Here is a 27,685-nt window from a genome sequence, read left to right as displayed (position 1 = left end):
GTGTTTCCCCCACCTGAGTTCCCTTGCTCCACTACCTGTACCCAGGAGCCTTCCTACCGCCTGTGAGACCCAGCTGACAGGACAGAGCCCCTTGTGAGGCTTCCCTGAAGGTTCACCCTCAGGATTCCAGGGATCTGGGAATTAGGAAGAACATGTGTGTTTTTCATTCATATGATAAAGCTAAATTATGGCCATAGAAGAATGATTAGGAAACTGGGAAAACACCAAGGAGAAAGTAGGAGAAAATGTCAAATGCATGCCTCCGCCTGACAATAATCGCAGCAAGCATTCTGGTCTTTGCCTTTCCCTTGCATACACTGATCCAGTTTTTCCTAGTTTTTTGGACAGCAAATCAGATTATTAATGTAGGAATTATCTAAAAACCCTTTATAGCTTGCACATATGTCAAAAACATTTTTATGTGCAAAAATATGCTTCTAGAATATAATGCTTACAGTGTGTTTTCATGGTATACTATGGTTAAGAATATACTGTAACTTGTTAAAAGATGTTCTGCTATTCCATATTTAATTAGTACCTTTTTGACTAACTGAAGAACTGCCTTGTGCCACCTTTGTGTTTAAGTCTAAACACCTATAAGCACTCTTACTGGATTCTAGGTGCATACTTCTTGGTCCATCTCCAGAAAGAACAAATCAGCTCATATTTCTATGAACAGTGGGGATGCCTATCAGGTTTCATGCTGACTACTTTTAGGTAGTATCATTTTTTTTTTTAATTTCTCTGATAAGACTGGAAACATACTTCCACCATCCTCCATACCCACCACTGTAAAATTCCACATGAATGGTTATGCGAATGTGGTTGGGGTGGGGTACGGGCAGGGAGTAGAGGGAGGAAGAGTAAGAGGGTAAGAAAAGAAGAGAGAGAAGGAGAGAGGGAGAAAGGAAAGAAGAAATGGACATGGATATTGACCCTAACAGAGTCTGATTGACACTGGCCCTCAGTAAATGTTTGTGGGTGCTTGTGGATGGAAGGAATAATTGACTTGGGCCAGGGCTTCCTTGCTCTGTCAGCCAATGCCAGTTCCTACTCTGGCAGCAGCAAACGTGGCATGGGTTTAGCTCACCAGTTCTCAATGCTGCGTAAAGCTATAACTGACCAGATGCAACTTTAAGCAATCCAAACATTTCATCAGATGGAGGCCATCAGTGAACCTGAGTTCATGGTCCATGGGCCACTGTGGCAGTGTGGGAGGTTGGAGATGGGGTAGGGTTAGGGGTTAGGGTTACAAGTTAGGGTTAGGATTAGGGTGAGGGTTAGGTGGGGACCAAACTAGCCTTTGTTTTTGAACAGGTGGCCTTATGATCCACATTGCCAATTTTATGTCTGTTATCCAAGCCTCAGAACAGATATTTTCCTCTGAAATCCAGTATTAGGAGCCCTACCACATATTGAAATCTATTATAAAACTATAGCCATAAAAATAGTTTGGTTCCAATACATGACCAGACCTATAAGACAATTTTTTAGAAGAGTCCAAAACCAGACCCGAATCATAGGGGAGATTTAATAAAGTGACATTTTGGAGCTCTATAGGTTGGTTATTTAATAAACAGTGCTAGGACAATTAGTACCCCTCAAAATTAATTCCAGGTGGTTCAGGGATTAAAAAGTATGGGGATGTAAACTGGTACAGCCATTTTAGAAAATGACCTGGATTTACCTTAAAAAATTTTAAAATGCAAATACCATATGACCCAGCAATTCAACTCTTGGGCATCTATCCAAAGAACATGAAACCATCAACTGAAAAAATTACATGCTTATTACAGTATCATTTACAATAGCTACGGCATGGAAACAACCTAAGTGTCCACTAACAGAGGATTTGCTTATGAAGATGTGGTGTATTCATATTCATTTTCCATCACAAGATAGATTATTATTCAGTTGTAAGGAAATACGTAATGTTGCTATTTATGGCAAAATGGAAGGAGTTCGAGGGAATTGTTTTCAGTAAGACAGTCAAAATGACAGAGACATCTTTTAGACATTTATATAGCAGATGGTTCAACAACAGCAAAATACTTACAAAAACCTGTGGACAGTAATGAACAAAATGAGGCTTTTTAGGTGAACAGGAAGGGGGAGGGTGAAGGGGCAGAAGGTATAAAGGATGATGGTGGGAAAAATACCTCAAATTTCAAACAGTGAGAAGAAACATTTTAAAATGTTTAAAAAAAAAAAGAAAGAAAGTATTGGAAGAATGCACCAGAGATTTGCTTTTATAATCTTAGTGTGGCAGTAGCCTTTTTAAGGAAACCTCAAAGCCCATAAAATTTGAACCAAAAAAATGGTAATTGTTTTTGACACCATAAAATTTAAATTTTTCTGCAAGGCAAAATGTACCATAAATAATGTCAGATGATAAAAGATAAAATAAAGGCAAGGAACATTTGCAACCTAACAAATAGTATCAATAACATGAAAGGGCTAATTTACTTAGTGAATTAAAAATTCTCATAAATCAAAGGCCAAAAATCTAGAATGGAAAAAGGAGTAAAGTTTAGAGAAAAAAAAGTCTGCAAAGTTGCTTAACCTCACTCAGAAGTAAATCCAAATTAAATCAAAGAGTATCCAAGTTTATTAGACTGGCCCACATCAACAGTGGTGACAGTTCCTTGTTGACAAGATGGGGAGAAGCAGCACTTAAATATGCTGTTGGTGGGGATGAAAATCAGTACAGCTCCTTTCTTTGGGGCCCATAGGTCATTAGCTATCAAAATTACAAATGCAAATAACCTTTGAGCTAACAATTCCATTTCTAGGAATACATGGTAGAGAAATGTACATATGCCTAAGACATTGCAATATTGTTTGTAACAGCAAAACACAAGGACACTAGCTAAATGGCTCTCATTCTGTGCCATAAAGTATACTATATGTCTATAGTAGAATATCCTACAGGGAAGGGAGGAAAGAATGAAGTATTTTTTATGTAGTGATATGAAAACATTAATACATCTCTCTATATATGCCTAGAAAATTTGGGAGATAGCCAAGAAAGAGCATTTGCCTTGAACTAAGACTGAGCATCTGACGAAGGAAGAAGACAAATGCCTCCTTCCTATTTAACATGTACATACATTACTTTGTAATTTAAAAATAAAATAAGTATTTTAAACTGCATATCAGAGTTAGACTCCAAGAGATGAGCTGGAATACACCTTAAAGATCTTCTGTTTCTACTCCCTTATTCAAGATGAATCTGATTTAGAAAGTTCAAGTTCGCCTGACAAGTTAGGCTCAGGAACAAACTCGGAGTGACATTTCCTAATTCCCTTCTTTCTTCTACGTGATGTTCTTTGCAGTACAATTTGAGTACTTTTATGACTGCATCTCAGCGTCCCCCAGTGAACCTCCACAAGAGAGCACACTTCAGCATAGGGAAGCTGGACTGTGAGGTCTGTGTCCTTCTGCTCCTTGCTCTGCAGTGGTGACAGGACAGGCCAGTGCAGGTGACACAGCTCCCCAGGGTGACCAAGGTTGGGTGGAACAGGAATAACAACTGGCACTGACTAGTGAAGAGCTTGACTTCTGCAATGGCATTAACATAGCTGGCTGCAGTGTTCACCTAGCGCCCACGTGGCTCCCTTGGACTGGCCATCCCTCTGGTTTTTGGCCACACATGATCCCTGAATTGGTACCAGTCACATCACTCTGATAGAATCTTCTTGTCCCTGATTTAGAGATGTCCTGGCATCCTTACCACTCAGGTGACTTTAGGCCGGCAGGAATATTCACATCTCACTTACCCTTTGTAGACCCTTAGAAAATAGACATGATCTCACATTTCCCAAGGAGCAACCTTCCACCTGGCAGCCCAGGGTGCATCCCTACTACTGCTGTCTTCAGAAACTTCTAGATGGAAACTACCCTTTACTCTAAGGATACCCCACCCCCAAGCCCAAGAAACCCAATCCATCAGGACCTCCTTTTTCCTTTAGCTTCTTGAGGGTAGAGCAAGGAGGCAGCTGGTTGCTTCTAATACTTTATTTTCTCTTAATTCAGCAAACTTTGGGTCAGTCTCATTGAATCCGAGCCAGAGCAGGCAGGGCCTATCTGTTTCCTTCTTCATCTGGGGTTGAGAGTGACCATTTTGAACCTAGAGGTTTAGAATATGGCATCTTGGTTTTTGACAGACTGCAAGGGAAGTGCACAGGGCTAGAGAATAGAATAGGATGTGTTATATGGAGATGCAAGTTCTTAGCCACAAATCAATACCTTAAAACCATTAAAATGATTTGTTGACTTGAAGAAGGTAAAACATTTCTCTGCAATCTCAATTAAACTGTTATTTTGGAATATGAAGACCTTTTCTCATGAGTCATACCAAAGATATTTCAACCCATCCCTTTGCCATGGTTTCGTAAGTTAATTATTCTCTTTCCTTTCTCTCCCGTCTGTCTCACATCTTGGCCCTGTAGCTGAGCCTATGGCTGTGGCTTCTTTGCAGTTTGCTTCCAAATTTCTATAGTGTCCAGTTAGGGTACAGGTGACATTCAGTTCTCCCTACCCCTCTTATATTAATTTTATATATTAATGAAAAATTATATACTCCAACTAATCATTTTCATCTGAGAGCCTGGAAACTATATGACTAAAAACTATAGGACTAAAGACAAAGCAGGAATAATAGCAATGATTCTTGGAGCTGGAAATCAGAAATAGAACTGTCTGCCTTAAGCTACCGCATGTGATTTCACCAAAGCTCTATTATGGCTATTGGGTATGTGCAAATTAAATTCCATTAATATCCTTTCACAAACCACACTCTTTTAGCTGTTCTCCACTACTGGAAATGATCTTTGTTTTGCTTCTGCCATAATTGTTCTCCTTCTTTCCAGATTATTCCCAAGTCTATATCCTTAGTTTTTAAATTTTCCAAATTTAAATGTTTTTTATTAATTTACTATTCATGTCCTATGACTCCATGTCCCTTGGTATCATTTCTTCCCTTTGAGAATAATGTGGCACATGAAGATAATACCCTGTTATCCTCTAGATACAGTTTCCTGACTCCTGTGCAGCCTGTCATCATAGAAGCTGTAACAGCCTTAGAATATAATGGGAGGCAGCTTGGTGGACAGACCTGGGTTCACACCTCTCCTCCCTTTATATAATAAACACACTTGGGTACCTCACTCTACCTAGCCTCGAGCTTAATTTTGTTCACTAATCACAGTTGAGCTAACATTAAAGACCAATTCAAATCCAAAAATAAATAAATAAATAAAACCCAACAATTTAAGAATGGGACAAAGAATGTGAATAGTTTTCAGAAAATTAAACACAAATAGCTCGAAAACAAATGCAGCAGTGCTTAGCCTCCCTCATCATATGATCGATGCAGATTAACACTCTGGTGGCTTATTAGTGGGCACCTACTAGATTGGCAAAGACTGAAAATTTTGCTAACACACTGTTGGCAAAGATGCAGGGAATGCATATATTGCTGTGCAACTATAAACTGGGATAAACCCTATGGGACAGAATTTTACAGTATCTTTGAGATTCAAATGCACTCTCAGCTCTGCAGTTTCGCCTATGGGAATTTATCTTGCAGAAATGCCCGCCCATATGCAAAAGGATGGGTGTAAAGGCCACTCCCTACAATAGCAGATTAATTAGGAAACAATCTAAATACCAATCAATAGGGCACAGGTTAAATAAATTACATCATTCCCCAGAAGACCCATAAATATTTATGATCTCCAGGATATTTGCCTGTAAATATAGCAAGTACAGAGCAGTGTGTTACATCTTACTGCATTTGTGCAGGGGGTAAAAAAGGAAAGGGGAATATTTCTTGTGAGTATATTCTTGTCTGTGCATAGGTGCCCACATAACTGATCACATTGTCTGTCCCTGGGGAAGGGAACTGGATGGATGGCAAACATGGATAAGCAAGAGACTTAAATTTGAAACTCTATGACCCCATCTATTAATTTTTTATTTAATCGAATAAAAAAAGGGGATATTGATTTCACCATTGACCAGCTATGTAGCCTTTGTTTTCACAAAACAATACCTGTCTCATAGTTTTGTTCTGGGGACAGAAAGGACCCCTCTTAGTGGCAGTCATGTCATGGCATTCAATAAATGACAGATATTATTACTCACACAGCATCCCCAATAGCGCCAATCTAAGTGGTTTATCGTGAACAGCGAAGTTTGCACAATCTCTTTAACTACACACTTAACATAGCCATGTCCTTGCCTTTTCATTTTCACAGAAATGCATTAAGTGTGTGTGCTAGCAAGGTCCAGAACTGACTTATATTAACAGTAATCAGATCATCCTCTTGTTCCAACAACCAGCTTGGAACTTGAAGGGAAAACACCTCTATATATCAAACCTCCATTCATCAAACAGATGAAGAAACCAGAAAGAAATTGCACACATTTTTTAATACAAATCTGAAGATGTTATCAGAGTGAAACTGACACACACTGATGAGGCAGGACGCGAAAGGTGAGACAATATCCTATATCACCGTGCATCTCTGGAAATTTGGCTGGAGGAAGTTTTGATCATTTGTATTCAGAGGATGAGAGGATGAGAAGCAGAAAGATAAACTGCTGTGTTCAAGGCCACACACTGAGTGATGTGATTGGGGAAAGAATCCATATGTGCTGCCTGCTTGTTCTTTGCTGTCTCAGCCCCCAGATCACACAGATTAGCACAGGGAGGATGCCAGATTTCCCTTCTGGGCCAGCAAGTTGATTCTGACAAATAGAAGTCCCAATCATCTTTATAAATAAGAAAGCAAAAGAAAAGCCATGTCAAAATGACATTTATTCCTGCCTCCAAACAACTGAGGCTAAAGAAACCATTTTCATTCCTGTCCCCTAGGCTTGACAAATGCCTGGTTGAATTTGAGTCAGTTTCTCAGAACCATACAGAAAGAAATGAATCAAGCATGAGGGTAGAGTTGAAAGCCCTCAAGACCACCTGAAAGATGAAGAAGTTCAGGTTAATGTCAATGCCAGGGGCCTCAAGCCTGGAGGGGGCTCCTTGAGGGCCATATGGGTACACATGGACAGGTCTGCTGGGACCAGAGTGACTGCAAAGAGAAGGTCCTGCTGGGCCCAAACCCAATGAGAGATACTGAGAAAGTTCTAGAAGGGTTTCCCTGAGGGCTCCCTAACATACCCACAACGATAGCATTTCAGAAACATTTTCATGTAGACTTTTCTTGGATTATGGTGTTTCATTGATATCTCTCTCTCTCTCTTTCTCTCTCTCTCTCTCTCTCTCTCTCTCTCTATATATATATATATATATATATATATTCATTTTTGTACAGCTTGCGTTCTCTCTTGGGTGTAGTGTTTCATTGATTTTTGTCCCTAACTACTAATGCAGGATCCCAGCCTCCTTCCAAGTTCTCCCTACCACATTTTCTGGATTTCTGGGAGTCTCTAAGTACAAAAGTCTCAACAACTAACCCCATGGACGGTTGTTTTCTTCACCTTTTCCCCACTGTTCCTCATCCCCAATAAATTCGGAGCACTGCCACATCACATTCCCTTGGGTCCCCTCTCCTCCTGCTTCCATGGGACATTTTCTGTTTCCACCAAACTCTCAGCAGCCACCAGGGAATCACAGGATCAAAAGCCCTGACAAGGTGCTGCTCTCTCAAGGCTGAGGTGAGGGTGAGGTGAGCAAGGCCCTTGCCTCAGCACAAAATTACAGGAGTATTTACAGGACAATATTTTGCTGCAATATATTTTTTTAAACTTTTTTTTGTTTTGTTTTGTTTTTAAAGATTTATTTATTTATTTATTTATTTATACAAGCACTGGGTACGGTCAGAAGCGCGGGAGGGTGAGAGAATTCACCAGAGCCAGAGCAGGGAGCAGAGCAGGCAGAAGGACCAAAGTACACTGCTGAGGGGAGCAGCGGGCGGCAGGAGAGGTCTGTCGCACCCTGTGGGACTCTCGCCTAGTGGTCAGGGATCGAACCGGCGTTGCAGAGGTTGCTGGGCAGCTTTGCAGCCCAGTGCTCAACCGCTGCACCACCAGGGGAGGCCCTGATGCAATATTTTTAAAAATCAAAGTTGATGCAAAAAAATCCATAAAGAACAAAATGAAAAAATTTAAAGAAAGACGGGACCTGGTATAAAAAAATTCTCTGACTGGAAACTGAGACAAAGGAAATACATGCTTCCCTAAGAAGTATGTTTATATGCTTTTAATGCTTAATTTTTCTAGAATATTAAAATATCTGAAAAATTAAAACACATTATATTAAACTTACAGCCTTATTTTAAGTATAGCTATTTTATTAAAATCAAAAATATAAGTTGTTGTAATTTTACTTTGCTGGCCTTAGAATAAACAAACTCATCAATAATATTTTCAAAATCTTCTTTGTTATCTCATTTTCAATTGAGAGTTGCAATAAATGAGAGGAAGTTACTCTGCAAGCCTGCTTAATGGATATAAGACTTTAACAAGAGAAATTATACCTCCCAAATTTGAAAATAAATGAAAAAGAAATTAGAAATGTATGAATTACTGGATGAGACTATCAATTTTGGGAAAACTGCATATCAAAGAGAAATTAAGAAGATTACAGATGTTCTAATTTCACATTGAAATGGAAATCAACAAAAGGCCTTCAGATTTCTAATTTTTAACTTGAGAAAAGTTTTTTATGAATATATCTGATTTACAAAAAACAGCCAGTGCTTGGCTCTTTCCAATAGACTTAAATATTGTAGATATTTCCTCTGACATAGTTTTGAAGCAACATGCGAAATCAGTAATTTATAATAAAAAAATCACCATCATGTTTAGATCATTTAAAGCTGTTTCAGGAATTTTGCTCAGTGCCACCTTATCCAAATCTGAAAGTGTTCTTAAGAACTATTTTTAACACCACCAGTCATCCTGGTGTCCTGTGAAAGAGGTTTCAGTACGTTGAATGCAATTTTAAAAAAATTTAGGGTTGTCATCTAGTTAAGAGATAGAGTCAACCACAAAGTTCACTTAACCGAAAGTGGGGCTTCAGTTGGAGAGACCGGGTGACATGACTAGAGCTGGCAGCCATCTTTCTCGCTCCATCTATGCACAGGGCTGCTTGTGACCTCCCTATGATCTCTGCTGCAAATGTTCTCAAAGTTGTTCAGCTCTTAAACAACAGTGCGGGGCACCCAGACAGTGTTCCAAGCTGCCCAAAAACAGAGGTGCAAGACTTCCTACGACTTAGTTTCAGAAATTCCAGACTCTGCTTCTGTCTTACTCTAATGGAAAAGCAAGTCAGCAGAGATTCAAGGAGACAGGGAGTTTAGACTCCATCTTTCAAAGAAAGGGACAGCAAAGAGTGTATAGTCCCCTCTCACCTACCCCATCCTATTGGGAAGACACTTCCTTCAGAGCTTGACTTTGAAGCATCCAGAAATTGCGAGATCTGGTGCCAGCAGTGAACACAAGAAAATCACAGACTCACGGGAGCCAGGTTCTTCCACATTTTTTTATCTGGCTCTCTCTAAGGATGAAGGAGTTTCCATACCTGGCCAGCTCATTGGGAGAAGGAGCAGGATTGGTCACTGGCCGGTGCAGGTGGTAACCCAGGAGGAGGAAGTCAGGGCAGCCTGACCTGCTGCTGGGATCCTGCCAGCCTAGCCTCTCCCTGCACTCACTTTTGTCCTGTTTGGGCTTCTCAAGGATGTTCTCAATCCTGGATAGAAGGACTGGCACTTCCAAGGGGGGCTTTTTGGGGTTGGTGCAGGACTGGCAGGGATAGTCCCATGAATAGTGGGTGAAGGAAAGAATTGGAATGAATCCAGAGGAGGTGAGTCCAATCAGATCAGCAGAATGCAGCCGGGATCCCCCGGAGGCACCCATTTTTGTCTACTGGAACTCTTTAAGCAACTGCTTCCTCACCTCTGCCTGTCTTATTCTTTCTCTTTTGAATTCCCCCTCCCTTAAAGAGGGTGCCAGGAGCCAGTGAGGGGCATGGGCTCCAATCCTGGCCCACCTCCCCTTATAGGCAGGCAGGTTTTGTAGCCTCTGTTTCCTCTCTGTGAATGGGATTACCCCCCAGAATGGTTGTGAGGATGCTAAAGGGAAATTTGTATAAAAGGTTTAGAACCTTGCCAGGTGCATGGGGAATGCAGGGTGAGCCTCTGCACACTGTATCCATTGTTTGTGTGGCAAAGCAGAGATATAGGGGCCTTGCAGCAATGGAGCTGCCTTCAAATCCCAGCAGTGCTGCCACTTGCTAGTTGAATCTCTTTCAACTTCAGTTTCCTCTTATGTCTCCCTCTCATTGCTATAGGGTTGGAGAAATTACTCAGAGGACCCAGGAGAAGCTGTGGGTACGGCATACTGACATCCCCTTATTTCTCTGCCAGGCTTTTCTTCCTGCTTGCTATTTGTCAACTGCAGCATCTCACCCTTAGCAGTATGTTTCATGTGAATAGGTATTGTCACCTACCAACTGAATATGACACATGCAGCCCCCTGGCCATGTCTGTCTGCAGGTTCCTGGTGACACGCTCGGGGCTCCCAGAGTGAGAGCTATTCTTTCCATCCAGCCTCTCAATCTCTCTTGACTTTTCAAAACTGATTGCACTGGCTTGGTGCTCAAGGACCTTCATGCTGCCGAGCCTGAAACAGTCTTTTTTCCAAACACCTGTATCTCACCCTGTTGTTTTCCTCATAACACTGAATCAGTAATATCTTTGTGCGCTCTTCGAGATGCCCTGTGAATAACCATGCTTACGTTTGTGAAAGTGAACAGAGCTAAGAATCTTTGTGTGAGCATCCTTGGGGATAACATTTAAAAAAATAAGCTAGGAGGGGCCTCCCTGGTGGCGCAAGGGGTTGAAACGCAACCTATAAAGCTGTCCACAGCCTCTGCAGCATGAGTTTGATCTCCAGCCAGGGAGCTACCCACATGGTGCAGCAGACCTCTCCTGACTCGCACGCTGCTCTCCTCAGCAGTGTATTTCAGTCAGTCTGCCTGTTCTGTTCCCCACTCTGTCTCTGGTGAATCCTCTCACCTTCTGCACCTCTGGCCTGTACCCCAGATCTTGTATGCATAAATAAAAAAATCTTTTAAAAAAATAAGCTATGAAACCAAGCAAGGTCCCTTTGGCTTTGCTTGGCCTCTGTCCAGAACCACCTTGCCTGCCTGTTTCCCAGAGCAGAGAGCAGCAGCTTGGGCTCCATGAAAGAAAAATGCCTGAGACATAAAGCAGTTGCTTCTGGTTTCTCACAAGTCGGTGGGAATGATCAGAATCTAAGGTCTGAGGGTTCCAAGAAACCCCAAACTGCCTGGCCAGTCCCCGATGCCTTTGACTTGGATTTTGATTCCATCTCATGACTCATCAGGCATTCTTTGAAGAGATTAGTCCGGCAGCCTCATCTTTTTTGTCACTTTCTATATCCCCAGCAAAGTGCCTGCCACATGGCATGGTTAATCAACAGTGAAGGCGGGGTGAAAATAATACGTGTGCAAATGAAGGAACCGTGTACTTCAGCTCCAGCAGGTGCTGACCAGGGCGCTTTCCTTTTCCCGTCCTGGAGTTATGTCTTTCAGGTGGAGCCAGAGGAATGAGGGTGGGCAGGGAGCCCTGTAGCACACTTAGCCCCTCACCTCTGCCACACAAACTACATGTGTCCTGTGGAGTCTCCTCTCATTCATTAAAAGTGAATTTTAAAATAAGTGGCATTAAAGCAGTTATATCAGATAAGGGAATCATGACTGAGCCCTTCCTGGGGCTTCCAGAAAAGCTTTCTATATTACCTCTCGGACAAGACATAATTAAAAACATAATTTCTTAAGGAAAAGTTTTCTGTTCTCCCAATCAGGCCATGGTTTTACTAGCCATTCTCCAAGGATTTGGTGCCATACTCCCACCCCCTGCAGCCCAGGGCAGTGCCCTAATTCCCATCCCTGACATGAGCAAACAAGGCATTCTCTTTTAGAGGTCATTAGAAAGCTTCTGAATGCCAGAGAGATTTTGGTATAACCAGGGAATGAAGCACTGATCCTATGATGTACTTAAAGTATTAGGATATACTTGGTTGCAAATAACAGAAATGCAACTTGAAAAGGCGTACAGAAAAGAGGGAATTTGTTGACTCGTGTAGTGGAGAAGTTCAGGGTAAAGCTCAGGCTTGAATAGATCCAAGTGTTCAAAGTACATCAACAGGATCTTTTCCCTTCCCACTGTCAGATCTGATTTTGTTCTGAAAACCATAAATATTCCCCCAAGTGATGGCAAAGCCCAGCAGCCCTGGGATTTCTTTCTCCAGGAGCCTATGGGGCAGAAAGGAAGATTTTCTTTCCAGGAGCAACAATGAAAGCTCCCACCTCCACCTTAATTGACTGGTCTAAGTCATGTGACCAGCCCACTGCTGCCAGGGCTGGGACCAGCCTTTCCAGAACTTCAGGGACTCTTAGAAAGGAAGGAGGGTGGGTGTCCCAAAAGGAAATGTCCTTTCCCCAGAAGAACAGGGGTGCAGTACCAGCCCACGCCTGTCAATACCACCCTGGTCCCTTGCAGCTGCAGAGCTAAGCCCTCGAGCAGATGCCCCCAGGTGGTCAGCTACTCAGGGTGCAGGGCGGGCATAGAAGAGGCAACCTGGAGAACATTGTCTTTTCCAGACGCATTTCTTTGTGCTTTTAAAGGTATCAAATAAATCATAAACCCAGAGTTTGCAGTGTGCAAGGACAACATTTTCTGTATTTTTATGCAATATTATTCTAAATTCTGAAAATAGCATTGTGGGTTTTTTTTTAAAAATAAGAATAACAGATGCTTATCATGATAAATTAAAATGCTGTGGGAAAAGACACCAAGGAGAGCCAATGCTCTTTGTATCGGGTGCCTGCTACTCATGCGTCTGCTTGGATTCTCATTTTTTAATTCCTGCTCCTTCTGGCAAGGCCCTCAGTCTCTCTGCATCTCAGTATACTCATCTATAAAAAGGGACTCATTCTTGTAAAGTTATTATAAGAAATTACTGATCCTTACTTTGTACCAGAAACCTTATTGCTTGTCTGAAATCATTTAATACTCACAACAGTCTTCTAAGGTGAATTCTGTCATCACTCCCATCTCATAGATGAAGAAACTGGGGCTTTGAGCAATTAAGTAATTTCTTCAAGATCACACAGGTAGTAAGTGCCAGGGCCTGGGCCAGGCCCCAGCTGCTCAGCACCCATGCTCTTACCCACTTTCCTCGATGGTTCAAAGAAAGTTCCTGGTGCCATGCCTAGGGCAGCAACTCCCAACAAATTATGTTCATTTTTAGTGATTGTAGTGGTGCTGGCGATGGAGTGTAATTTTATATAAAAGGGCTGCTACATTTGGTACATTCTATTTTATAGCTGCTTTTCTCCTCGATGACGAAGACAAGCCTCCTGTGCCATTTGTCTAGCAACCCAGAGTTGGGGCTGGGGGGATGCTTGCTTTCTGCTTTTTTGTCCCCCCTCCCATGCTGCACTTGGAGACCAGAGTGGACTTTGCCCTAGAAACATCAGCCACTCCTTTGAGGGTTTCTTTTCCATGGGAGGCCATTTTAAGGACTTTAGAATCTCACATGAAGTTGGTGCATGTGTTTCTGGAAGACTCTGAACCCAGCAGTCTGTGTCTAGCATCCACATTGGTGGATATGCCACCAGATGGCTCTTAGAATTGTTTTTAATAGCAAAAGAAATGGGAAAGCGTCAGTGTCCAGAAACAGAAGATGGTTACGGGAAGGTTCTGCTTTCTTTCTGTGCTAAACTTTGGGGCCACTAACAGTGCTTGTCAGCAACATTAAGTCAATCACAGCTTCACAATACTACATTCAAACATTCTGTTTTAAAATAGTGTCTATCCATCACCCACCAGATGATTGTCGATTATCTCCACTGCTGTATCCAGCACTTAAGATACAGGAATGGGGAAAGAAAAACCTGTCTTCCTTAAGCTTATGTTCTATTAGAAAGGGAAAAGAGATAATAGCAATTTGACAATTATTAATATATTAATGTATTGTCTCTTCGATATAATTAAACTATATAATTCTGTACAGAGTACAGAAAGTACTCTGTAGAAATAGGAGAGAAAATACGAAAGTAAGAACCTAGTAAGAACATGTATTGGTGTGGTCATGGCATTTTAGTTGATGTGGTCAGGAAAGGTCACCCAGAGGGGTGATGTTTGTGCACAGACCTGAACAAAGTGACAAATGAAAGTGTGAAGCCACTCACAGGCAGACAGTGTATGTTGCATGCACTGGGGGTCATTCTCATATGTTCAGGAACAAGCCCACTCACTGCTTGTTTCCTGTCGTCACCAACTAGTTACCAGGGGTCCTCCCACTGCCACTTTCACTGCTTCCTGGCCTCTCTAGGTGGCTGCCTGACACTGCCCCACAGCCTTTGTCTGCTGACCTGCTTTATAGGAAGAGCATCCTTCCTCTTGAAAAACCTGGTCATTGGCCTGGGCACTTTTGATGCCATGGGCTTAAGACTGACCCCATAGTCCCTGCGTTTATTCACACAGTACAAAATGGGGCCTCCCTGGTAGTGCAAGGGGTTAAACACTGCACTAAGAAGCAATCCACAGCCTTTGTAGCACAAGTTCGATCCTCAGGCGGCCAGGGAACAATCCACATGGCACAGCACACCTCTCCTGGCTCGCCCGCTGCTCCCCTCAGCAGTGTATTTCAGTCAGTCTGCCTGTTCTGTTTCCCACTCTGTCTGTGGTGGATCCTCTCACCCCCTGCCTCTCTGGCCTGCACCCCAACTCTTGTATGCATAAATAAATAAATCTTTTTTTAAAAGTTCAAAATGATACTAAATTTAAGGTATTTTGTGCCCTAAATCCATGCCAAGTCTCAATCCCCCAACAAATTACCTTGAAACATTTGTGAGAGTTACCAATATAATGCTAAATAATATGTTTATCTTATTTCTTTCTTTGTTATAAATAGGTCATTCCTCCCTGTCTCTTTTTCTTCTCCTCAAAGTCTAATGTCAAATGATTTCTGGATTTATATTTTTCTTTTTTCCAGTTTTATTGATATGTAATTGACATATGTTAGTGCATTCTAGTGTATAACATAATGGTTTGCTATTTGGATATATTATGATCATACAATATAGTCACAGGTTTTTTTTTTTTCGTGTGATAAGAACTTTTCAGATCTACTCTCGTAGCAGCTTTCAAATATGTGATCCAGTTTGTTAACAATGGTCACCATGCTGTCATCACACCCCCAGAACTTACATATGTCTTCATTGGAAGCCTTTGCCTGCTGACCACCTTCACCCACTTACCCCCACCCTGCCTCTGGCAACCACTGCTCTGTTCTCTTTAGCTATAAGCTCATCATTTTTAGATTCCACGTATAAGTTTTATTAAAATCTTTATTGTACACTGGTGACCTCTAGCACTTTATTTTTAAAGTGTTTTTTATTGGACTGCATTATTGTTTTTAAAGACTATTTTTTTAAGATTTATTTTTATTTATTTATACAAGCACTGGGTACAGTCAGAAGCGCAGGAGGGTGAGAGAATTCACCAGAGCCAGAGCGGGGAGCAGAACAGGCAGAAGGACCGAAGTACACTGCTGAGGGGAGCAGCGGGCGGCAGGAGAGGTCTGCATGCCATGTGGGACCCTCCAGTGGCTGGGGAGCAGCCCAGGATCGAACCGGCGCTGCAGAGGCTGCAGGCAGCTTTGCAACCCGCCGCTCAATCGCTGCGCCACTGGGGAGGCCCATACCCCAGTTCTTAATCCACTCATTTGCCTTTGGGTACTTTGGTTGTTTCCACACCTTGTCTATTGTAAATACTGCTGCAATGAACATGGGAGAACATATAACCCTTCAAATTAGTGTTTTTGCATTCTTTGGGTAGACACTTAGTAGTGGGGTTGCTGGTCAGAAGATAGATCTATTTTTAAATTTTTGAGAAATCTCTCTACTGTTTTCCATAGGGGCTGGGCCAGCCTACCTTCCCACCAACAGTGTACAATGTCTCCTTTTCTCTCCACATCCTCACCAACATTTATTGTTTCTGGTCTTTTTGAGATGGGGCTTCTCAAAAGTGTGAGGTGATACCTCCTTGTGGTTTTGATTTGCATTTCCCTGATGATGAGTGAAGATGAGTATTTCTCCATGTGTCTCTTGGCCATCTGTGTGTCTTCTTTAGAGGAGTGTGTACTTAGCTCTTCTTCCCATTTTTAAATTAGGTTATTTGTTGTCTTTTTGTTGAGTCGTGTGAGTTCTTTGTAGATCATGGATATCTGTCCCCGGTTGGATGTAGGATGTACAAATATTTTCTCCCACTCAGTTGGGTGTTTTTTTTGTTTTTATGATAGGTTTTTTTTTCACTTGCAGAAACATCTTAGTTTGATGTAGTCCCATTCATTTATTTTTTATTTTGTTTCCACTGCTGCTGGAGTTAAATCCCCAAAGTCATCCCCGAAGTCAGTGCCATGCAGTGCTTTGCCTGTTTCCTTCCATGTGCTTTATGGTTTCAGGCCTCCCTGTCATTGGTCCATATACTTTAGGTAGACCATCTCCACTCCATTCTGTACTTTTTGGGGGCCTCTATTATGTAAAATGAGAAAATTAGCATCTCTGAATTGTCCACATTGTTCCTCCTGCTCTCTGCATCCAAGCTTCCATCAAGCTGTCCGATGACTTTTAATTTTGCTTCCAGCAAAAGAAGCAAATGTCTTGACCATATGGGCCTTTCATGCTTTGTCTATAACTAGGTCGTGAGAAGTAAACAATATTTCAATTATATAAGTACTATTTTCTTTCAATCAAAGACAGGTAAAAAATCCATAGAGAGAAGGAACTGTAAACCTTGGCCATAGACCTGGACTCTTGAAGAAGACTAGATATCTTCTCTCTTTCCCCATTCCATTAGTTGACAAACCTTACAGGTTTTAATTTGCTTCCTATTTAGACCATTACTTTCCAGGGTTGCTTTTGAGTTTTGTTTTTATTTTTCCATGGGTTTCTAATTATCTATCCTCATTCTTGTTGACAAAAGAAAGAAGTGGCCCTTCTCCATTTCTCTTCATTCATTTAGCTTCTTCATGATACACCTATTGTGTGGCCTATCTGTGCTGGTGGTCTTCCAGATCTGCCGCACAGCTGTCATCCTGCAACTCCTCTCCATTGTGTTCCTGGCCAACTATAGAGTCCTATAATTTCCTCTTTCTTGCATTGTTTTTGGATTCTCCCAGTGTTCCCCTTAATATTTTTTCCAGAAAGTGCACAAACTTTCTGAAATCTAACATATCTGAAAATATATTTCATATTTTGAGTAAAGCATCAAATTGAGTAAGCATAGAATCCTAAATTCATGTCATTTCTTCTCTGGGATTAGATCACCCATACTCCATGGTCTTCTAGCATTTGGCATTGTATTGATGAAAAACGTGAATGCCATAATTTTTGTTCCTCTGTAAAATAACCTTTTATTCTGTCTGGAAGCTCCTAAAATCTCACGATCTTTAAGGATCAGAATTTTTATGAAGAGCATGTAGGTGATTTTGCTATGTTTTGTTTTGTATTTCATTTATGCTGCTTGGTAATTGGTAGGATCTTTCAACCTAAAGACTTGTGCCTTGCTTACTTGCCTCAGTTTTCTGCTCTTATGTCTTAGTTTTTCCCCCTCTCTTCCACTTTCTCTTTTCTTCTGTTTTGCAATCTTGTTAGATGCTGAACTCACTGAAACAATCTTCTGTACCCCTTTATCTCATGTCTCACCTTTTTTAGTCCTTAGTCTACATTCTGGAAAATTCATATTGATTTCAAATTTTAGATCTTCTATTAATTTTTTTCACCAATAATCTGTCCTGTACCCAAGAAACCATGACTTGTCTTCTGATTACTTATGTTTCACATCACCCTAGTCTTCTTGTATACATGCAGTTCCTTTTCAAACCACCATTATTATTACTAATTAGAATTTTAAAAATAAATTTGTATTTTTAAATGAGGTGACATTAGGATCCCTCCCCATCAGGTTGCCCACCATGGTGCCCCCACCACTGATTCACCAGAGTCCACAATGCTTCCTTCCCTCTTTCTTCTTCTCCTTCCACTGCCCTCTCTATATGCTTCGGTTCTATAGTCAGCTTTCAAGTGTTCATTTTTGAGTTTTTCTTTATTTGAAACATAGTTTGGTCTAACTTATTTTTAGAACCCTGGATTGTCTACATTTCCCTTTTTTAAAAATTTCACTCAATTTGGGGACATCCTTGGTGGCACAGGGGTTAAGTCTCAGCACTATCAAACTATCACCAGCCACTGTGACATGAGTTCAATCCCCGGCCAGGGAGCTACCCGCATGGCACAGCAGACCTCTCCTGTCTCACCCGCTGCTCCCCTCAGCAGTGTATTTCAGTCTATCTACCTGTTCTGTTCCCCACTCTGTCTCTGGTGAACCCTCTCACCCCTGCATCTCTGGCCTACACCCCAGTTCCTGTGTGCATAAATAAATAAAAATAAGTCTTTAAAAAATTTTTACTCAGTTTAGATTAGTTTTCTCATGACATTGGATTAATTCAAATATTTATCCCTTATAAGTTCATATTTTTTTAACAAAGGACTTAGCTAATTAACAAAGGGAACCAAAATGAATAAACTTTTATTCCCTCTGCTTTGGGGTTGGAGTGTGCTGACTGAAAGCTCCAAGTGTGTAAGCCAGATAGGCAGCTGGCTTTGGGGTACATGAACAGGATCTGGTGGGTAGGCATGTGGGGACCCTATCAATGCAAAACAAGGAGGGCTTCACTGCAAAGTGATAACCCCTGTATTGAAATCCTTCTCTTCCTCCAGTAGATTGCTCAATTTTATTAGAGAACTAGTTTTTATCTTCAGCTAGGACAAAGCATCCTTGGACCAATTATCCATTTGTTTAAGGCATAAAGATGGAGGACAAGAGAACTCACGATTGTCTATGCATCCTTGAATTTGCTTTCTGAATATTGACTCATAGTCCAGTCCTGCTCTCTGTACCCATCAACTCCAAAATCATAGCTCTTCCTCTGAGTCCCAGCTCTTTTGTCTGCTTTGAAGGACAAAATACTCTGTTTCCTTTGGCTATCATTCACTTTCAGTTTTTCAGGAATTTGTGAAAAACTTCTGATTCTGCTCTCATTCCCATTCTTCATTATTATAAATTTCTTTCCCTCTGGATATCTTCTCACATTTCACTGGCATCTGGGGAGGAAGGGCAGATAAATATGTGCTTTTTCTTCCATTGAATTAGAAGTCTTTATGTTCATTTTACTTTTCTAAATTTTCTGAAATGAGGATGCATTATTATATTCATAATATGAAATATAACAACAAAAGCTATTCTTAAAATGAGAGGGATTTAGAAATATTTTCTTGTCGGGTATAAAAGAGAAGACTCTTGTCAGTGTTTCCTACTGCCTGTTCTAGTACTGACCGGGAAACTGCTTTCCCACAGGGCGCCAGGAGGGTAATAAGAAACTGTAGAATTTTTGCTGTAGAGCCCATTATCTCACTAGCTGTCTATTTCTCCAAACTGAATTAGGAATGTTATTGCAGTAGGAGAGTCAAATATAAAGCCTGCTATTAAACAGATGCACACATTAGTGGCTTTGAATGGCAAACAGCTATCAACTTGTTCTTTTCGTGCATTGTTCTTCTGCTGCTCCCACCTCAGGTCACTCATGCATCTTCCGGTAACTGGCAGTGGATGGCCTGGCTCACCTGTCAGGTGGTTTGCTCCCTACTGGCTGGGGCAAGCAGAGTGGATGGGCAGGTATCCCTCACCGTCTCCAGGCTAGCTTGAGCTGTTCACTGACGACAGGTTGCAGTGCTCACAAGCACAGCAAGAGAGGAAGCTGCAGGCGTGAAGACACACAGCATCATGTCCATTGCTCTAGCTGGTCAGAGCAAGTCACTGGGCCAGCACAGACCCACAGAGTGGAAATAAGCTCTGTCTCTCAATGGAAGGAGTTGCAGAGTATCATGGAGACTTTCATTTAATCATTCCGTCTTTTTTCATTCTAACTTTCTGTTTTCTAATTCTGTGTTTTCTTCAGGCTACTGAGGACCCAGTCTCTGGAATGGTTCTACAATAACGTGAAAAGCCGCTTCAAACGCTTTGGCAGCGCCAAGGTCCTGAAGAACCTGTACAGGAAGCACCGGCTGGAGAGCGGAGCCTGCTTCGACATTCTGGGTATGCACACTGTCTGCTGCACTGGGAGCCCTTGGAGGCTCAGCGGGACAGCAGAGCGCCTGGCTTGTACATGATACACACTCATCTAGGACAGAGAAAGTTGCCTAAATATCTGGCTCTGGTGAGGAGGAGAAATATAAGGATGTATTCAACGATTCTGTTAAGTTTTTGAGTCTTATGGCTCCAGCATCCCCCACTGGGCTGGATAGGATAGGAGCTTCGAGAACCAAAGAATTTCTGCAACTTGTGGGCGTTTTAATTTTGGATCCCTAGAAACTAGGTTCTTGTTCATCTTCCCTAATGATGAAAACATTGAAAAGTCATCCTTAGGGATGCATAGACTAGGTCTGCGCTCAGAGGACTCCAAAATTCTATTTTTGCCAGGCCCAGAATTTGATATAAGGGGAAACTTAGAAAAGTATCAACTTCCTCCCAGGAAGATTGAAGGATGACTTCCACCTACTGTTGTTATACAGTTAAGACAACCACTGTAATTAGAATGTGCACTTGATGTTCTTTAGTTGTATTAGACCAGCAGAAAGAAATAGTTGTCAGAATAGGAACACCATGGTCTCCCAAAAAGCCACTTTTTTTCTGTCTAGAGGAAGATATATTTTTTAATCACTTGCCGACACAGGTAAGTGCTTTTTATCCATGAGAAAGAGAGAAGCAAAAAAAAAAAAAAATCTCATTCCATTTGGCCCTTTTTCCCCATCATTATTTTACATTGTGTTCTCAATAAAGTCTTTGGTCATGTCTTATCTAAAAATATGCCGTCCACTGAGACAAGGAGAAAAATGGGTTAGAACATTAAACACAGACTCATTAGGGCCTTTTGTGCCTTTAGACTCTGTGTTTCAAACTACTCAGGAAACCTGTAACTAGGAGAGCAGGTCCCAAGCTTTTCATAGATTATTTTTATCTTCTCTTTGCTGATTTTTCTAAAAATTTTTTCTCTAGGAATGGAGGCAAAAAAAAAAAAAGAATAAATCTAAAATGATGTTATTAATAGTAGCTTTTCAACTCAAGAAAGTTCCAGAAAAGGATTCGCTCACTCATTTGCAGCCCAGCCTTTCTTTCCTCTGTTACTCATTCTGAGTCTGCTATTTTTTTTTTTTTTTCTGTGTCACCAAATTCAGACTGCATAGGTGTTCTCTACTGCTTGATGTGAAATGAAGGGGAAAGCAGCATGTGTGGAGAATACTGGAGGACAAAGCACAATTGCATTTTTTTTTTCTTTCTCCCGAAGGTCCCACAGATGGAGCAAGTGGGCATGAATCCCAAGTGAGCCAGCCTAGGTTTTGAACTTTTCAGGTGCCATTTTCAATGGAGACTCATTTGCTGGGAACTGTCTGCCGCTGATGCAGCAGATTTGGGTACTGGGGGGCCACCACTTCTTTCATCTGGGCCTCAATCGCAGCTCTTACCACACTGCATCCAGGTGGTGGGTTGCAAAGCCACTTCCCTGCTGGACCACGTGGAGCCGATGACTGTATTTCCTGAGGGTGGCTTAGTGACTGGCACATCTCATGTCCTCAGTATTTTGCCAGTTTGATCCAATCAAAACTACACACTAGAATCAACTAGGGAACTTTGAAAAAAAATCCCAGGATCATCTTGCACCCCAGACAAGTCCTTCCAGATGTCTGGAGGTATGCCCAGGACAGATATTTTTTAGAGTTCCTTGGGTTATTTTTTTTTTTTAAGATATATTTATTTATTTACACAAGCACTGGGTACAGTCAGAAGCGCAGGAGGGTGAGAGAATTCACCAGAGCCAGAGCGGGGAACAGAACAGGCAGACTGATGAAGAAATACACTGCTGAGGGGAGCAGCGGGCACGGCAGGAGAGGTCTGTGCGCCATGTGGGACCCTCGCCAGCGGCCAGGGATTGAACCAGTGCTGCAGAGGCTGCAGGCAGCTTCTCAGCCCAGCGCTCAACCACTGTGCCACCAGGGGAGGCCCTCCTAGGGTTATTTTAAGGCACAGTCAAGACCAAGAACCTCAACTACAAGTTTACTATGGTTTGTTAAGCATAATTCTGAATAAGATGTTCCATCTTCAGCTCCATCTAAGGGTACTTATTTCAAAAATGTAAAGTTCAAAATATAATCTGCAGTATCGACACTGTGCAAGGCATGTGCTATGCACCAGAACTCTCAGTGTAAAGCTCCTCTTACCTATGACACATCTCCCCTGCAGGGACCAGTGGGGTTTGCCATAAAAACACTCATTCAGTCCACTGAAAATTAATGGTTCACAAAATCTTATGGGTTGCCCATCCATGTCCAACTCATAATTACCACTCCTCCCACCACAGCCATCCCAGGTCAGCCTTCCTCTTCCTCCTGTGATCTTCTCCTGAGGCGACCAGATCAGACATAAGGGGAGACCCATTACTTTGTCAGATAAATCACTTCTCTGCCTTTTGGCTAAGATCAAGTGTACTTTGTCAGATAATCTAAAATTCACTTATTGATGCTGCAGAATTTTATTGAACACCTACTATGTGCCCACTTGGTTTAAGAAGGAAATTGAGGATGATAAGATGGGTAAGACCCTGCCATTCTCAGAGCTCACATTAGAAGAGAGAAGTCAGATAAGTAAGTAAATAAAGTTATTTTAAAAATAATAATAAAGACCAATGATAACTAGTGCCTACATGGTTTTATCTGATAGATCCAGCACCACATTTTTAACAGTTATTCTAAAGTCATTACATAAAAAGGTAAAAATAGTCATTAGCAATATAGTTAATCTCCAGACAACTGAATAATTAATATATGCTCTTATTGAGTATTAGAGAAATAAAATGGGAAAAATAAGCCCCACTGTTATTATCATTCTATATGTTTCTGACATGATTCTTGAAGTCTGTTATGTCGCTTATCTGCAATTTGACTGACGAATGTCTTTTGAAAATGCTGAGTCGTGTGAAATAGGAGGTTCTTCTGACTCACATAATACAGTGACTTGACACCTGACAGCTGCGTCAGTGTTTCCAGTGCTGTTCAGCAGCTTTTTGCCCTTGGGAAAATCACATCATCCTAAATGACCCTGAAGCTCTCACCTGTAAATTGAAAAGGAAACAGGGAGCGGTGTTGCACTAGAAGATTTAAAATCATGCAAGCCCAGAGCTTGTCCCCTGCTCAGCTCAGTGTCCAAAAACGTTTCCTCCTCTACCTTCATACTCCCACCACCTTGCCTTGCCCATTCTCTCAGCAAGTGGTCCCACCCCTTCCTTTGAAGGGCAGACAGCCTCCACTAGGCAGGGACTTCCTTGTGTGTGCCCCTCTGCTGCTGTCTGCAGCCATCACCCCCTTTAGCTGCAGCAGCGGAGGCACTGTCCCCCCCAAGATAACTCCCTTTGTTTTCCCCACCCCACCCGATCTCTGTCACCCTCCAGGACTGTCTCAAGGTCACTTGTCCCTTCCTTCTTGCCTATTCAATCTCTCATCTGGTTCCTTCTTTTGATTTGTAAATACCCAAGTCGCTCCTATTTCCTAAACCCTCCCTGGAGGGCAGTCTCCACTTCCTGCCCTCCCGTGAGCTTCCCAGCACAGGGACACTCCAGAGAGCAGGGGCTCTCATGGCCTGTATTTCCTGTCCCTCCTGACCCTATTATAAGCCATGTTCCACCCTTCCAAGTTGCTCTGCAGACAGCAGCCAGAGTGCCTTTCTGAATCACAAGCCTGACCAGGGCACCTCTGGAAACTTTACTGGCCTTACATAGCTGTTAACACAAAGATCCAAACACAGGTGTGGTGCTATGACCTAAACCTATTTTCAAGGCTAACTTCATCTAAGTGGGTGATGTCCATCTGCCATTTCAGTGACACACATACTAGTGCTCACTAAGGACCTGGGATGATCATTCTCTCCCTCCTCCCTTCCCTCTGTTTTTCTCATTCTCTCCCCTCTAGGAGGAAGCTCATTTGAGGCAAATCTTGAGAATGAAGAAAGTATTTCCGGAAGTGATTCAACGTTTTATAGGCAGTCAGAAGGTAAGTTTGCTTAAGAGTTACAGCTAATGGATATTAGAAACACCTTCAGAGGAATAGAAACACCTCCAGTGTCTGGGCCTCCCAATTGCTGGTAAGGCCTGAATATAACAACTTGTTGCTATGCAGGGGTCTCTAGGAGTCTGCTTATTGCCATTTATGTGACTCCATCCTCAAAATAGGTGAGTATATACAAGCTGGGGCTTAGAGAACTTAATTTCCTATCTAACCATCGAATGCTTTAGGATCAATTAGCCAATCTCCTTCTAGAATTGGAACATAACAATCAGTGTGCTCACTTGTGCAATTCATATTGAGATGTTCCTTCATAGAATGTATTGTATACTGATTAACTTATACGTTTTTATAGCAATATAACAGTCTCCTTAGAACAGAGGTTAAAAGCAAAACAAATGTCTGGCTTCAAGGACAACCTTCCCCAACACTTCGACACCTCTGAAGTGTTGAGTGTTGAGAACCGGGAGGCACTGGTGACTCCCTGGCTCTGCTGCATTCTCTCTGCTCTCTCTTTGGGTGCCTTCTCATGGAACTTCCATCCTCTGTCACCCTCGCTGCCTGAAACTTTTCCAGCCCTACTGCAGACCATCATGTGACTTTCATGCGCTCCATCAGTGGCCGAGCCTAAAACACCTAGCCTTGGCCTTAACCCAGAGATGTAGACCCAGGTTTATGAAGCTTGACCCTCAGGCTTACGAAGCCACTCAGCACATCCTAAGCAAGACTCTCAGTCACTCAGGCCCACCCAGGAAGAGGTGGGCCTGAGCCTCCTCCTGAGCCTCCTGTCAGCTATGGTTCTAATCCTGTCTTTTCCTTTCTGTTCTGAGGCTCATGTCCTGAGTGCCTCCTGGCCCACACTCTGCTGGGCTAATAGTAGTTTCAGTGACCATCTCTATCAGTCAGGGTTCTTTAGAGAGACAGAATCAATAGGAAACACACACACACACACACACACTTACACACACACGGATTTATTTTAAGAACTAGACTTACAGAATTATGCCACCTGGCAAACCCAAAATTTATTGATTAGGTCAGTAAGCAAGAAACTCAAGTAGAAGTCTATGCTTCGAATTATACCATTAAGGACTTTGAATTGATTGGTTGAGTCCCACCCACTTTATAACGGGTAATCTCTTTTACTTAAGTTGACTATTTGTCATTAGTCACAGCTACAAAATACCTTTATAGCAGTACCTAGAACAGCATTTGACTAAACATCAGGGCATTGTAGTCTAGCCAAGTTGACTCATAAAATTAACCATCCCACCCTCGAACTGCTCTTCTGTACTTCTCTCTCTCTGCCTCTGCCTTCTTATCCTCCTCCACACCCAGAGTTTTTCTCTCTGAAACACTTACAAAGCTCTCACTTTCAGCCAAAGCCTCTTCAGTGTTCTACTTCACCCTTACCCAAAACCATAAACCTGGCAGACAAAGCCATTCTGGGCATAGCTCCAGGCTTTGATTTCTAGGCATCTGTGGAACTTGGGTTCCCTATCACAGGTCCACTGCAAGTCCCGTAGCAGTTACTATGCACCTGAACCCCCAGTGGCTTGGATCACTTGGGAGAGACGTGGAAAACTTTGATTCAGTGAGAGTTAGTGGTGGATCTCTTCTGCGAAAAAATATACTGACGGGAGACACAGTGTCTGTCTCTAGGAAGCACTTAGTAAGATGGTAACTTAAATTTTATAGACTCTACTTATTGAAACACTGGGGACACTGTGCATTAAGTCAGCCACACTCTGCCGTGTGCAGAGCCCTAAACCGGGGTGCTCCATGTACCTGTCATTGCCGGCATGGTAGGGACTCATCAGCTGGTGAGATTGTTTTGACTGCAGTGGGATTAATTTGGAGAATTTATTATGTTTGCCAAATGCCGTGTTCTGTCCGCATTTTGTTTTTAGAAATCTAAGAAGCTTGAATTTAATTTTTTTTAATTGAGGGATTGATTCATTAATGAATCACTGTATTTACACCTTGTCTCATTCTACAGAGAATTTGAGGCAGCTTTCAGGAGATTTGCATGTGCTAAATAATGCGTGACTAGGAGATAATAAATGGAAATAGGGGCTGACATTAAGCAAAAGGAGACCTAGCATACAACCCTTGTAGACCCACATTCCTGTGCCTGACCTGAACTAGGTTTTGGGGGCAAACTAAGGGATGGATGATTGAGATTCTCACTTTCAAGTAAGAAGCAAAAATCTGGCACTTAGGGGGCACAGGACTCTCCTAAGCACTTCACTCCAAAATAAAGAATTTTTGAGACTTGTGGAAATCCTTTGTCTTGGGGACAGTGCCTCCCATTGGTTGCCTGATGGGGAAAAAAAGGAAATATTCATTACAAATACAGAACCATTGTATTTGTGGTTTCAATCACGTTAGCTTGTGTTTATCTCCCCTTGTGGTTAAAATCAAGGGCTTTGGAAACAGAGTCCTGAATTCAAATCTCACTTTTCTCACTGACGCAGGTATAACCATGGGCAGGTTTAGAACTTATCCCAGAGCCCCTGAAAGATCTGATTGGAAGAGCTTAAAGGAACCGTCATTTTACTTGTCATTCTCTTTCAGAAAGTAGTCTGTGTTCTCTTCCTTGTCTAGGACATAGCATGATGGACACATTGGCTGTCGCCCTACGGGTGGCTGAAGAGGCCATCGAGGAGGCAATTTCCAAAGCAGAAGCCTATGGGGACAGCTTGGTATGGCATCCCTTCCCCTCTGGGGGTCGGGGGGGAGATGTGGGTCAGTGTCGTGGCACCAGGAGCAAGTCCAGGTTGTTCAGAAACCAGCAGTAGCCATTCTTGACTAGAGCCATGCCCAGCCCCATGCCCAGCCCTCCCCTGCATTAGTGGTCAGGACTCTCAAAGGCCAGGACACCCTCAGCATGGGTCACTCTCTTCCCTCGCTCTGCAGGACAAGCAGAATGAGGCAAGTTACCTGCGGGACCATAAGGAGGAGCTGACGGAGGAACTAGCCACAACAATCCTGCAGAAGGTAGGTGCGTCTTGGCATCCAGATGGCTGCAATTTACCATGCTGGCCAGGACCATGGCTTCTGGTGAGCTGAAGAGCAACCAGGGGCACCTTCACTGCCGAGCACACATTTCCAAGCCTCCTCCCATGTGCCTAGTGCTCTGAGGGTTAATGCAAAGCTGCATTGCTCTGCAACGCCAAACAGAGGAATTGAAATGGTCGTTTGGGGAATTGACTAGTGGGTAAGGAGCCAGAAACTCAACACTGAGCAGGCAGATAACACACTGGCTTCAGGTTTCCTAGGGCGTGTGTGTGTGTGTGTGTGCGTATGCACATGCCCGTGCGTGTGCACCCCTTCTCACACTTCTCAAATATTCTCTTGCTGAAGAAGCTTTGCTGTCCCCCTCCATGTCCTAAGTTGTCCCTTACATAGTGTAATAAGTTTGTTACTGCTGAGAAACCTACCACCCCAAACTCTGTC

The 27,685-nt window shown here is 42.4% G+C and overlaps 1 protein-coding gene across 1 annotated transcript in view; it reads left to right on the top strand.

Moving 5' to 3' along the window:
* The window catches only part of MYRIP (myosin VIIA and Rab interacting protein), a gene marked incomplete at both ends in the record, with an annotated part of 202,427 nt that overhangs the window by 105,271 nt on the left and 69,471 nt on the right, over positions 1-27,685 (top strand). Inside the window, 4 exons of the mRNA XM_084248331.1 lie at positions 20,074-20,210; positions 24,134-24,214; positions 26,834-26,931; positions 27,146-27,226. Coding sequence (XP_084104457.1) covers positions 20,074-20,210; positions 24,134-24,214; positions 26,834-26,931; positions 27,146-27,226 — 397 coding nt within the window. The remainder of the gene's footprint in view (positions 1-20,073; positions 20,211-24,133; positions 24,215-26,833; positions 26,932-27,145; positions 27,227-27,685) is intronic.

This window comes from Talpa europaea (genome assembly GCF_964194135.1).
Source record: "Talpa europaea genome assembly, chromosome: 11".
Lineage (NCBI taxonomy): Eukaryota > Metazoa > Chordata > Mammalia > Eulipotyphla > Talpidae > Talpa > Talpa europaea.
Note: the sequence above shows the minus strand (reverse complement) of the source record. Positions and strands in the feature narration are given on the sequence as shown.